The 12,021-nt window shown below is 43.7% G+C and overlaps 1 protein-coding gene across 2 annotated transcripts in view; it reads right to left on the bottom strand.

Moving 5' to 3' along the window:
• Positions 1–5,750, bottom strand: part of fscn2b (fascin actin-bundling protein 2b, retinal) — a 42,042-nt gene extending 36,292 nt beyond the window's left edge. For both annotated transcript variants that reach the window (XM_041217359.1, XM_041217360.1), the window contains exon 1: positions 4,928–5,750. In XM_041217359.1, coding sequence (XP_041073293.1) covers positions 4,928–5,750 — 823 coding nt within the window. The remainder of the gene's footprint in view (positions 1–4,927) is intronic.
• Positions 5,751–12,021: the final 6,271 nt, after the last annotated feature.

Raw genomic sequence — 12,021 nt, 5'->3', positions numbered from 1 at the left:
CGAAAAACAGAGTAGCAATCACCTTGATTTTAACACCAGGCCAATTTTTGAGTTAGAAACTCACCTGCTGCTGCTAAGGTGAGTCCCAGGTACTCCAACTTTTGGGCCTCATTTAAATCCCCTTGGCCAACTTCCCAGTTGCTCTGAGTGGGAGGTACTGGAAAATCACATGGCCCTGGCTCAAAGTCTGTCTGAAGAAACCAGTTAAAAGGCAGGATCATTTGCCAGAGGCATCCCATGGGGTCTCTCAGTTGGTCAGTGAGTGGGGTGCGGTCAAGTCCATGGAAGATGTGTCCTAATCTTTCCTTGTGGAACCCAGAGGAGCATTTGTGAAACAGCAGCCTGACGCCATTTCCCTGTCTTCTGAAGCAATCAGCTCATTCCTCTTTAAACATATTGTTCATTCATAGAGAAGGTTTTTTGATCTCCGTAAGTGTGGAACCATCAACTAACATTAAATTAAAAGTATCAATTTGTGCAGATTGTAGCATATGCAGCTCTAACTAGAAGGTGGTGGGTACAAGCTTCACTTGTAGATTGACACACATTTGGCCCATCATACCTAGACCAGGACTTTAGCATCACAATATAGGCAGATACTTCAGTGCAGTGCTGGAGGAGTGTTGCGTTGTTGGAGGTACCATCTTTCGGCCGAGATGGTAAACCCCCGTGAGATTACTTTAAGAAGAAGAACAGTGAGTCTTTCTGATATCTTAGTCAACATTCTTTCCTAAAGTGACACTATGAAAAACAGATTAATGGGTCTTTCATCTTATCGCTGCTCATGGCGACTTTCTGTCCATAAAATGGCTACTGGGTCCCAAGTACTAGTGGTACTGGAAAATAATTAATCATATATAAAGCAATTTGGGATGTGTCAGAGCTTTGGCGAGATTCTGTATAAGTACAGTCTTTTTCTAAAGCTAACAACAATAATAAAATTGCAAAACAGAAAGGTGAGATGTGATAATAAATGGATAAATGTGATAATGAAAGGATAGATTTTGCTTGCAGGCAAGATCTAATCTTTCCCAACTGTTGGCTGACACTTCTAACTGCTGCAAAAGCTGTATGTCTTGAAAGAGAAGGACAGAATGTCTGATCTACAAGGAAGTCAAATTTTACGTATTTGGAAGTGTTGATGAGATGTGGCAATGAATTCTTGTAATAACTTCATTGTGAGGTTGACATATTTTCCAAAGTCAGAAGTCAACCAAGAATAGATGCACTCATTGCTTGAGCTCCGATTAATTTGCCAATGATGAAAAATCACGGAAAATCTGAATAAGTAACATTGTCACATCAAAAGGTACAGAGGCAAATGAATTAAAGCTGACTTTATATTAAAAATGGTTTCTAAAAAAATTCTGGCTTCTTTACTGTCTCATTATAGAATGCCAATCCTACTTTTCAATAAACAAAAAGCAGACTTGGAAAAGTAAAGTTAAAACAGCGCAGAAGCAGTAAGTAGCTTGTGTTCAGTATAAATCTTTTTTTCCCAATTTAACCTTAGCTTAAGTTTTCAAATTTCTAGCAGAATTATTTTGCTAATCTTTTTCATTGAAGGCTGTGCACCACAAATCTGATTCACAGAGGCAGCGGGTTAACCTATGACCCTGTTCTGAACACCAGCTTACTGAGTGGAGAGTTTATTATTAATACCTTTTGTTGCTCTCAGCTCCACAAATCTGCTCTCTGGTACAATCCACCAATGCTACATTGTAGACAACTACCTCCTCCTTGCCCCAACACTTTACTGATGGATGCACACAAAAAGCAGGTTTACTATGCAGAGTGGCTCCATTAGGATGGCAGTACGATGCTACACTTGGCCTTCCTCTCTCATGATTCCTATTGTAAATGGCTATGAACTTGGGCAGCAGTGGGTTTGACTGTGATTATGCTCTCAGAACAGCTTACAACTTGAAATGCAAATGATTAGCAAAATGAGTCCACCAATATGTTTAATTCACTTTCCACATGCAAAACAATTAGATAAACATGCCCATGAAGTTGAGGGGTGTCATTGTTTGGAACATACAACCTTTTTATTATGAGCAACTAATGCCAACCTCAAGCAATCCCAGGTTAAGTGCAATATGGTTTGAACCCTAGTAAAGCTCTCCTTTCTTCTCCGAACAATCTGCTTCAACTCCAAACTCAGCAGAGCACTTTCTACTGCAACAGAGTGGGAACCCTGACAGAATTTCCCCTTTCTTGTGCAGAATCACTGGAATCAATTGAAAAATCCCCATTCCTATCCTGGCTGAGATCATTGCGTTCAATCATTACAGTTGCCTTGGACACTTTGGGGGAAATTTTAATCTGCAAGATGGGAGTGGGTGTGGTGCCTGTAGGGGGTTTAAAAAAGGGAAAAAATGTCAAGATATAAGGAACTCGACATGAACCCGCTGACTTCTGCATTTAACTGGTGCGTGTTTCATGTTGCATGGGAAACCCCTATGCAATGGGTCAATAATTTAAATATACAACCTCCTCATTATACTGAACGTCTGAAATTTGCATCCTAGATTATTCCTGTTATGCCTTTCTCTTGGCTGTAACTTTAATCTGAAAGCTGCTCCTTCATATAACAACCTTGAAAATGTCCAAAACAATGGGGCTATCAAAAAATACCTTTGCAATTGTAAAAGTGTTTCATATTTCAGGCATTAAAAATTTCAGCAATAATGATTGAAAAATAACTAGAGAAGATATCACTAAGCATTTTTAGGAAATGTTTTCAGCATCTCACTCTAACTTAATAGAAAATTTATTTGTGCGTGCACACTTCCAGGACTGTATCAGATGATCGGGGCAGCCTCCGTCAACAAAATTACTCGTGAAGGCCTACAGCACTGCACTGTCCCTAATGTATGTAGCACTGATTGACAATGTTACTTGGAAGATATATCACTCCTAGTGCTGTAGGGATGCTCTTCTAAGTTGGAACTGAGGCACATTGTTGAGGCAAAGTAGAAGGAGATTCATTTTGTATTTGGTTGTGTTATACCTAGTATGCAAAGTGTTAAACCTGTGAGTGTACAGTCCTCCTATAGCCCAAAGTCAAAACTACACAGGTCAAAGGTGGAGTATCACATCAGTATGGCTCATGCTTACATTGAAAAGTCGCTAGAATACACCCAGTTGGAGCTCAAAGGCATGGGAATAGAAAAGGATCAGAATTTCTACCAGTGTGACAACAGTATGGGTGATAAATACCACAAGATTCATTCCAGAGGTGAATCCACATTATTTCCACTGCCTAAAGAGGACAGAAATCTGTAGCCCTGCCAGTCAGCAATGTGCAGGGAGGACTGGAAATTAGGCTGACACCCAGATAAGGAGAGCTGTAGCTCTGCATAGCAGTTTCCAGGGTATTGTAGAAGAAGTGGAGACCCTGTGGCCAACAAACAAGGCCATTAGCATAATAGAAGATTAGGCACTACCTATGTCAGGAATCATCACATTCCCATCTCAGAACAATTCAGCTTAGGTTGATGGAGATGCACTTGGTGAGACCATCATCCGAATGTCGGAAATGGAGTTCATCTAGGGGACCAAGTAGGATTGTGGTCTGAAGAAAAGGCTGGGATTTTTTCAAATGGTTAGCATAATGGGGTTTTCCAGAGGTCTCCAGCAACCCTTGTCCGGTCACTCCTCCATTGTACTTTCTGGTCTGTCTTCTATGGTGAAGTTTCTAGGTGGGTTCCTAATGGTATTGGTGTCTGCCATTGCTGTAATAATGAAGAGGCCTTCCCCCTGAGCCCAGGAAATTCGGCAGGATCAAGGACAAGGTCCCAGTCAGTCACATTTCAGCACCTATGCCGATCTCATATATTTTCAGCCTAATATTTTGTCATGTTAAAGTTGGTTCAGAAGGGTAACCTGCAGCTAGGGCTCAGAGAAAAGCTGTTCAAAATGCTGAGCTTTGACTTTCAATGACTATTTTCATTGCAGAAGTCTTTATTAAATTATAGACAATGTTAATTTCCTTAAACAAATGGTACAATCAGATGTCTGTGAAGGTGTTGATGCTGTGGTATATCTCCCCCACACCCACCACCAAAACCTTGTCTCAGCCACTATTTCTTGTGAATATTAGAAAAGGGTACATGCTGGTGGCTGCACATCATCCTCACTTCATTGGAGGACCGCCCATGATTCTCCAGGATGCAAGCATTGATCTATCCCATCATGCACTTGTTACAACACCACAGTATCTAGTGTATTTTAATGAATGGAGATCTATAAAATTGGTAAAATAAAGAAATAATCTCACGCTGGAAAACGCGCAAAGTAAGTGCTCCAACAATTTCTATGCTGTCACAATGCAGTGTTCTCTTAAAACTTCGCTGTCATTGGAATATTCTCTTCATTAAAACCAGTTGCAATATACAAAAACTGTTCACGATGGTACAGATAAGAACAATTCCCGAGACCACTTACTGGTCTACCTCGGGACAGATTGCACAGACATACCTTGAAGTTCCTAAGCAAGTAAGTTCTAGCAAATTGAGAAGAAAAGTGAGATGAACAGTCCTGCTACAAAAGCAAAATAGCAATTTTTAATTAATATAAAAGTATTGGTTTCTATGAACAAAAAGTTCATTCCAAAATTGTTGATTTTTTTGTTTGCTTGCAGTTAATGTAGCAAAGTATATTGCATCATTTTTAAAAAATATTTAATTGAAATTAAATGACTCCACCTTCTTGAGGTGTTAGCAGAAGCTTTTTTGTTGCCTCCCAGAAGGAGGAATTTATTACTTTTCTCCTCTTACACTGCAATGAGTACTTAGTAAGCCCTAACTTTCACAGTAAAAGTATCAATATATTCAAAACAAGAATATGTGCCCTTCTAAAGGTGCAATCTTAGTGATTGTAGTTTTTAACAATAGTTTAAGTAAACCTGCATTAAGTACCTCACCTTGTCTGATGGACACCAGGCGGCCATTAGAAGCCCGTAAAACCACTTGAGGATGACTCTGCTCCAAATCAAAGAGGTCATCTTTGCCAGGCTTGGAGTTTCGTCCAGATCTTAGAGTACCAGTTGGGCCCATCGCACTCAGGTATTTTCCCTCATGATCTTTGAAAGCGATCTTCCCAGCTTTAAATTCCAAAGTGTAGCCAGTGCCCTGATCACGCTTCTGAGTCAGTTTCCCATCATTTCTGAGAAACCTGTTGTCACAGGTCTGGATGCTGTACTTCTTATCTTGATAAATCAAGGTGATGAGGGCATCCACGCCCCAGGGAATGTTGCTGTCAGCCGACAGCTCACCTTCTTGGACTGAGAGATGGGCGTATCTTTTTCGACTGACGCTTAGAAGATTGGCTTGAGGGTGGCTGGCCAGGTGGATGGACCAAAGTTCTGACTCGGTAATGGTCTGTGCAAAACATGAGAGACGATCTTCAGATCCGCCAAAGTACCGCTTGTGGGGTTCCGACTGTAAAGTCCATCTGCCATCGGCATGTGCAATGACCATGAACCTGCAGTCAACGTCAGGTTTCTCTGCCTCACATGACACATTGCCATCATTACTAGCCGACAGGTAGCGCCCAAGGTGGCTCTTGAAAAAGACTACAGAGTTGTTGCCTTCATCTTGTTCCAGCAACCAGATTTGTTTCTTCTTCAGGCTGACACCAGATGCATTGACTTTAAAACCGAATGCCTCTGCTGTTAGGTACTTATTGCTACAATTGATTAAGCCAAATTGGATCTTTAAAGCTTGATGGGTTCCGTTAGTGGGCATTTCTTTCCTTTCAGGTTGGTTTCCTTCTTGCTGTGAAATTTTCAAACGGCTTTTTTTGTGAGAGCTCAGAGCCAGAAGCAATACAGGCACTTTTTGATTTGCTCCTGAGAGATTTAAAGTGGACCAAATAGCTAAAACACCTAAATCCTAGAGAAGCAGTCAATGACGTCAGCTTAAATGCCCAGTTCCCTAACCTCTTAGCTCATCTACAATGCTTTATAAAGCCCTTAATTGAAATTATCCGAAGGGTACCTCAGAAAATAATTTTCACGTTATGAAGACTTCGTACTTCAGATTGGCTTTTGTACACGACAACTTTTTGCGAAAAAAACAAGTACTTGTCTCAGATGCTGCAGTCTGCTCTAATTGTTCATGCCGAGGATTATAGGCTCACAGATTTTAATAAACTGCCAGTGCTTTGTAAGTAATAGCAGAGCTTGGCGCAACAAAGGGTGTTTTATGTGAAACAGTGGTCCTTTTGTGTGTTTCCTTCCTTTGCGTTCCAATGGATACGTTTCTTCAGACTTACTTTGTTGGCTGTAAAGTCCTTTCTTCTTTTTTCAATTCACCTTTGTACACCAGCGTGCCCAGCCTCTCAAATACATCCCTCTGCTTTGCTCACCAGCTACCTGTCCCTCTGAATTCTTGAACGGTATTTCAGGTGAAAAACCAAGTGACATATGATAGCCTTCCCTGCAGTTGGGTTGTCGAGGTGTCCTCTTTCTTTTTACAGAAGTGTAGAGTTACTCTGTTCTCTGATTCCTTCTCCCCCGGTCACCTACAGCCTTCTCCAGTTTTACTGTTTAATCCTCTTTGCCATTATCCCCGGGCCTCTGTTTCTCGGTTTTAATCCTTTGATCCTTTCTTATTCCAAAATACCTTCCTCCATCTGCACTATCTCTACCTTCAGTTGTGCATTTCCCTGGTGAAAGACTCATTACAAAAGTAAGCAGAAGATTAACTCATAAAGAGATACATGATAGATATTCAATTAAAGAATTTGGCAGAATTTGCTCTGTGTTTCTGTATTTTACTACCATACCCTGCTAAATTATGAAATTTTCATTTCCATGCACATCAAAGCAGGCTGAAGGCCTTCAAAATTCTGCATACCTTCAAAGGATGACAAACACCAAACAATTTTTTGTGCAAAACTAATTGCATGTTTATAGCAAGTTGTGAATGTTATATAGACACCAACTCTGCCTGTTCTCTGCTTTCAGCTCCAAGCTATTAACAAACTTTGAAGAGGATTTGAACTCTAAAAAATCTTGCTATTTTTTGTTCCAAGAATAGTAGGAATCAAGAGTGGATATCTTATACATTCATAAAATTCAATGTTAGTGGAGAAGTCATTTTGTTCAGGTTTATGGTAGTAAGTATGGTGATATTTTGAGTTGCAAAGGAAACTCTATATATTGCGTTTTCTTTCAGCTTGATTGCAATTGAGTCATTCTACTGTCATTCTTAGATCATCAACATGCACCATTGAACAGCCTTGTAAGATCACCTATTGATCTGAAAACAAAGGGAAAAACAGACTTTTTAAAGAGAGCCACAAATGATAGACAGTAATGGAGAAATACAAGTCCGCTCTCCAGATTAGAAAGAGGGAGGAAGACTATTTATTGCATTAGTCACAGACAAACGGCCCATCATACACTGAATATCACTGTTCTCCATCAATCCACAGATTTTCAATTTACTTGTCTTCTGATCTTGTGACATAAATAGTAAAAATGCTCATTTTCCATCTTTGTAGTTCCAGGTTCTAACCTCTATCATAACTAATGCTTTAGTCTGCCAGGTTGAATAAAGATGAATTTTATCAGTCCTGGCTTGTGATTGGGATGCTGCATGATAATGGAGTATTCCATTTCTGAAGGGGAGGGGGGAAATATAAAGTGGTGTTCTATTCCAAGGAGAGGATTGAACTGTTACTGCTGTTTAAGAATGCTGGCGATTTCATTTTGACTTGAACATTCCATTTCCTTCAGTGAGCCATCTTAAAATTTCCTAAAGCTCAATTTTTTAAAACACATCCTTTATTTTTCCATTACAGTTACTTCTGTGTCTTATGATGCGGAAATTTAAGTGCCGTGGATCTGGATCTATATGCTGTACCTGTATTTTGATTCTCATCTAAAATGGCAATCCCATCATGCATGCACATTTCTGGTATGGGCTGTGCCAGGCTCCATTTTGGGTTGGTCAGTAGTGCCAGCACCAGGAGTCTGTGATGGACATATGCAGAGTTAGCTGATCGTGATGCCAGTCAGCATATAGTGCTGATTTGACTATAGCAGTGTCAGTTTCAAACTCAATGTTTCAGCTTATACCCTCTTTTAACTGTACACATCTGAACATGCATTCAACAGCAGGAAGACAACAACGTAGTCATTAAAGAGTACTTAGGCCAGTTTTAAACTGTGAAATGTTTAGGATCGTGAAAGATGTAATATAAATGCAAGTTCTATCAGCAAATTCAGCACAGTCCATGGGTTAAAGGAGGGACCTTCAGTGACTGTGGAATATATCTAGTTAAAATTCATATTACCAACATTGGCAAGTGACAAGATCATTAATGAAGATAAAATTCAAGCCTACTCACTCATCCTGTGACAATGGCACTAAGGGGATCATTTTCACCTTCATTGCCTGGGTGGTAATGTGGAGGAGCAGATCACCCACATATTGCAGAACCTGCCTAATTTTCAACCCATTGATTCATCCCAATTTTTTTTTTGCATCACTCTTTTAAATCGTGCTAAATATGTTTGCTGTACAGCCAGAAGTGTTTTTCCTCTTGTACAACTGTACATGATCCAACCGAGTAATGATTTACCAGATTTATTTCAGAAAAGCATAGGATGCCTTTTTGTTCATTTGAATAAACACTCAAATCCAAAATGAATAAGAATATGAAAGCTTCCTCTGGGACCTTGACTGGAACCACGTAAGCTGTGAATGCATTCATTGTTTTTATTTTCAAACTTCTTTCTCTTCTCTACCCTCCGCTTCCCTGGTCATGGTGCTGACACATACTGGGCCACAGTAACAAAAGTGCCGTAGCCTGGTGCTGAGGAAGAGCTACGTCGTGGTAATAGCGAGGTAATGAATGGCTTTAGATTGGGTCTAAGTGTTGTATATTTGTTATCGTTAATACACAAAATGATTTGCAACCATTTATTCTCAAGGTTATTTCAAATATTTAATCAGTCATTTGTCGGATGTTTGCAGGATAAAGAACCATTAGAGTTGAGTGCTGATGTACAAGAATAGTCTCTTAATGGAATAGCTGTAGTAAAATCAGCTATGACATACATACACTAATCCATAAATACATTACAGTAATGAACATGAACACACAGTAAATTCCAGACAGCAGAGCCAGGATAAAATTCTAAAAGCTACACTGAAAATTTATTTAATTATCATTAAAGATCACTTGCAATGAACCTAAACAATTCAAGTTGATAAACAAGCATATTGGAAATTTGGACGCTGTCCCTCAAAAAGCTATTGAGGCTAGATGAATGCAAAATTTCAAATCTGATATCAATAGATTTTTGTTACACCAGGATATTAAGAGATAGTGAATGAGTGTCCAACCCACATCCTCCTCGTCACCAAGACAGCCTATTTCCACTTCCATAACATCAGTTAACTCTGCCTCTGCCTCAGCTTAGTCACTGCAAGAATTCTCATTCATGCCATTGTTACCTCTAGATTCAACTGTTTTGACACTCTTCTGGCTGGCCTTCCCATCTTGTATCCTCCGTAAACTTGAGTTCATGCAGAATTCTGATGCCCATATTCTAACCTGCACTAAGACTCGTTGACCATTCACCCCTGCACTCAGTGACCTACACTGGCTCCTGAGCAAGATTTTAAAATTCTCACCCTTGTTTTCAAGTCCCTCCATGACCTCCCTATTTCTTCAATCTCTTCCAGCCCAAAACCCACCCAGATATCTGCAGTCTATTCTGGCATCTCGAGCATCCCCGATTTTAATTTTTTTTATGATTCGTTCATGGGATGTGGGCATTGCTGGCTATGCCAGCATTTATTGCCCATCCCGAATTACCTTTGAGAAGGTGGTGCCTCACTATTGGTGGCCATACTTCAGCTGCCTAGGCCCTTAGCTCTGGAATTCCCTCCCTAAAGGTACAGTAATCCCTGTTTAAGTTTCCTATTTTAAGTTGTTCTGCTTTAATGTCTGCTGATCCTCCCTCTCACCGACCCTCCTGGTCTCTGCCGATCCTCCCTCTCACCGAGCCTCCTGGTCTCTGCTGATCCTCCCTCTCACTGACCCCCTGGTCTCTGCTGATCCTCCCTCTCACCGAGCCTCCTGGTTGTTGCCAATCCTCCCTCTCACCGAGCCTCCTGGTTGTTGCCAATCCTCCCTCTCACCGAGCCTCCTGGTCTCTGCTGATCCTCCCTCTCACCGACCCCCTGGTCTCTGCTGATCCTCCCTCTCACCGACCCCCGGTCTCTGCTGATCCTCCCTCTCACCGACCCCCTGGTCTCTGCTGATCCTCCCTCTCACCGACCCCCTGGTCTCTGCTGATCCTCCCTCTCACCGACCCCCTGGTCTCTGCTGATCCTCCCTCTCACCGAGCCTCCTGGTTGTTGCCAATCCTCCCTCTCACCGAGCCTCCTGGTTGTTGCCAATCCTCCCTCTCACCGAAACTCCTGGTCTCTGCTGATCCTCCCTCTCACCGACCCCCTGGTCTCTGCTGATCCTCCCTCTCACCGACCCCCTGGTCTCTGCTGATCCTCCCTCTCACTGAGCCTCCTGCTCGCTGCTGATCCTCCCTCTCACCGAGCCTCCTGGTCTCTGCTGATCCTCCCTCTCACCGACCACCTGGTCTCTGCTGATCCTCCCTCTCACCGAGCCTCCTGCTCGCTGCTGATCCTCCCTCTCACTGAGCCTCCTGGTCTCTGCCGATCCTCCCTCTCACCGAGCCTCCTGGTTGTTGCCGATCCTCCCTCTCACCGACCCTCCTGGTCTCTGCTGATCCTCCCTCTCACCGAGCCTCCTGGTCTCTGCCAATCCTCCCTCTCACCGAGCCTCCTGGTCTCTGCCGATCCTCCCTCTCACCGAGCCTCCTGGTTGTTGCCGATCCTCCCTCTCACCGACCCTCCTGGTCTCTGCTGATCCTCCCTCTCACCGACCACCTGGTCTCTGCTGATCCTCCCTCTCACCGACCCCCTGGTCTCTGCCGATCCTCCCTCTCACCGAGCCTCCTGCTCGCTGCCGATCCTCCCTCTCACCGAGCCTCCTGGTCGCTGCCGATTCTCCCTCTCACCGAGCCTCCTGGTCACTGCCGATCCTCCCTCTCACCGAGCCTCCTGGTCGCTGCCGATCATCCCTCTCACCGAGCCTCCTGCTCGCTGCCGATTCTCCCTCTCACCGAGCCTCCTGGTCACTGCCGATCCTCCCTCTCACCGAGCCTCCTGGTCACTGCCGATCCTCCCTCTCACCGAGCCTCCTGGTCGCTGCCGATCATCCCTCTCACTGACTCTCCAGCTTACAGCTTTCCTCTGCAACTCCGCAAGTCAAAGCCACTCTTCCTGCCTTTTACCACCCATCTTACAAGCCCACGCTCACAATGAGGGTTGGGAGATGTAATTGGTGAGATGATGGTTTGGCCAGAGGGTTGGCGAGATGGAGGGTCAGCAAGAGGGAGAGTTGGTGATCACGATTGGTGGTGACCAGGAAGGTCGGTGAGTGGGACAGGCGGTGAGCCGGAGGGGCAAAGAGTCGGAGTGACAGCGAGCCAGGGAGCAGGAAAGGCAGCAGGCCAGAAAGTAGGAGAGGCAGTGAGCTGGAGAGCAGGGGAGGCAGCAAGCCAGAGAGTCAGAGAGCAGGAGAGATGGTAAGCAGGAGAGGCAGCTAGCTGGAGAGTGGGAGTGGCAGTGAGCTGGAGAGCAGGAGAGGCAGTGAGTTGGAGGGTCAGAGACTGAGAGAGGTGGCGAACCAGAGAGCAGGAGAGGTAGTGAGCAGGAGAGGCAGTGAGCTGGGGGGTCAGAGACTGAGAGAGGTGGCGAACCAGAGAGCAGGAGAGATAGCGAGCAGGAGAGGCAGCTAGCTGGAGAGTGGGAGGAAAGAGAGGTAGAGAGGCTGGAGAGTGGGAGTGGCAGTGAGCTGGAGGGTCAGAGAGCAGGAGAGATGGCGAGCAGGAGAAGCAGCTAGCTGGAGAGTGGGAGTGGCAGTGAGCTGGAAGGTCAGAGAGTGGGAGAGGCAGTGAGGTGGAGGGTCAGAGAG

This window comes from Carcharodon carcharias, chromosome 22 (assembly GCF_017639515.1).
Source record: "Carcharodon carcharias isolate sCarCar2 chromosome 22, sCarCar2.pri, whole genome shotgun sequence".
NCBI classification, from domain to species: domain Eukaryota; kingdom Metazoa; phylum Chordata; class Chondrichthyes; order Lamniformes; family Lamnidae; genus Carcharodon; species Carcharodon carcharias.
Note: the sequence above shows the minus strand (reverse complement) of the source record. Positions and strands in the feature narration are given on the sequence as shown.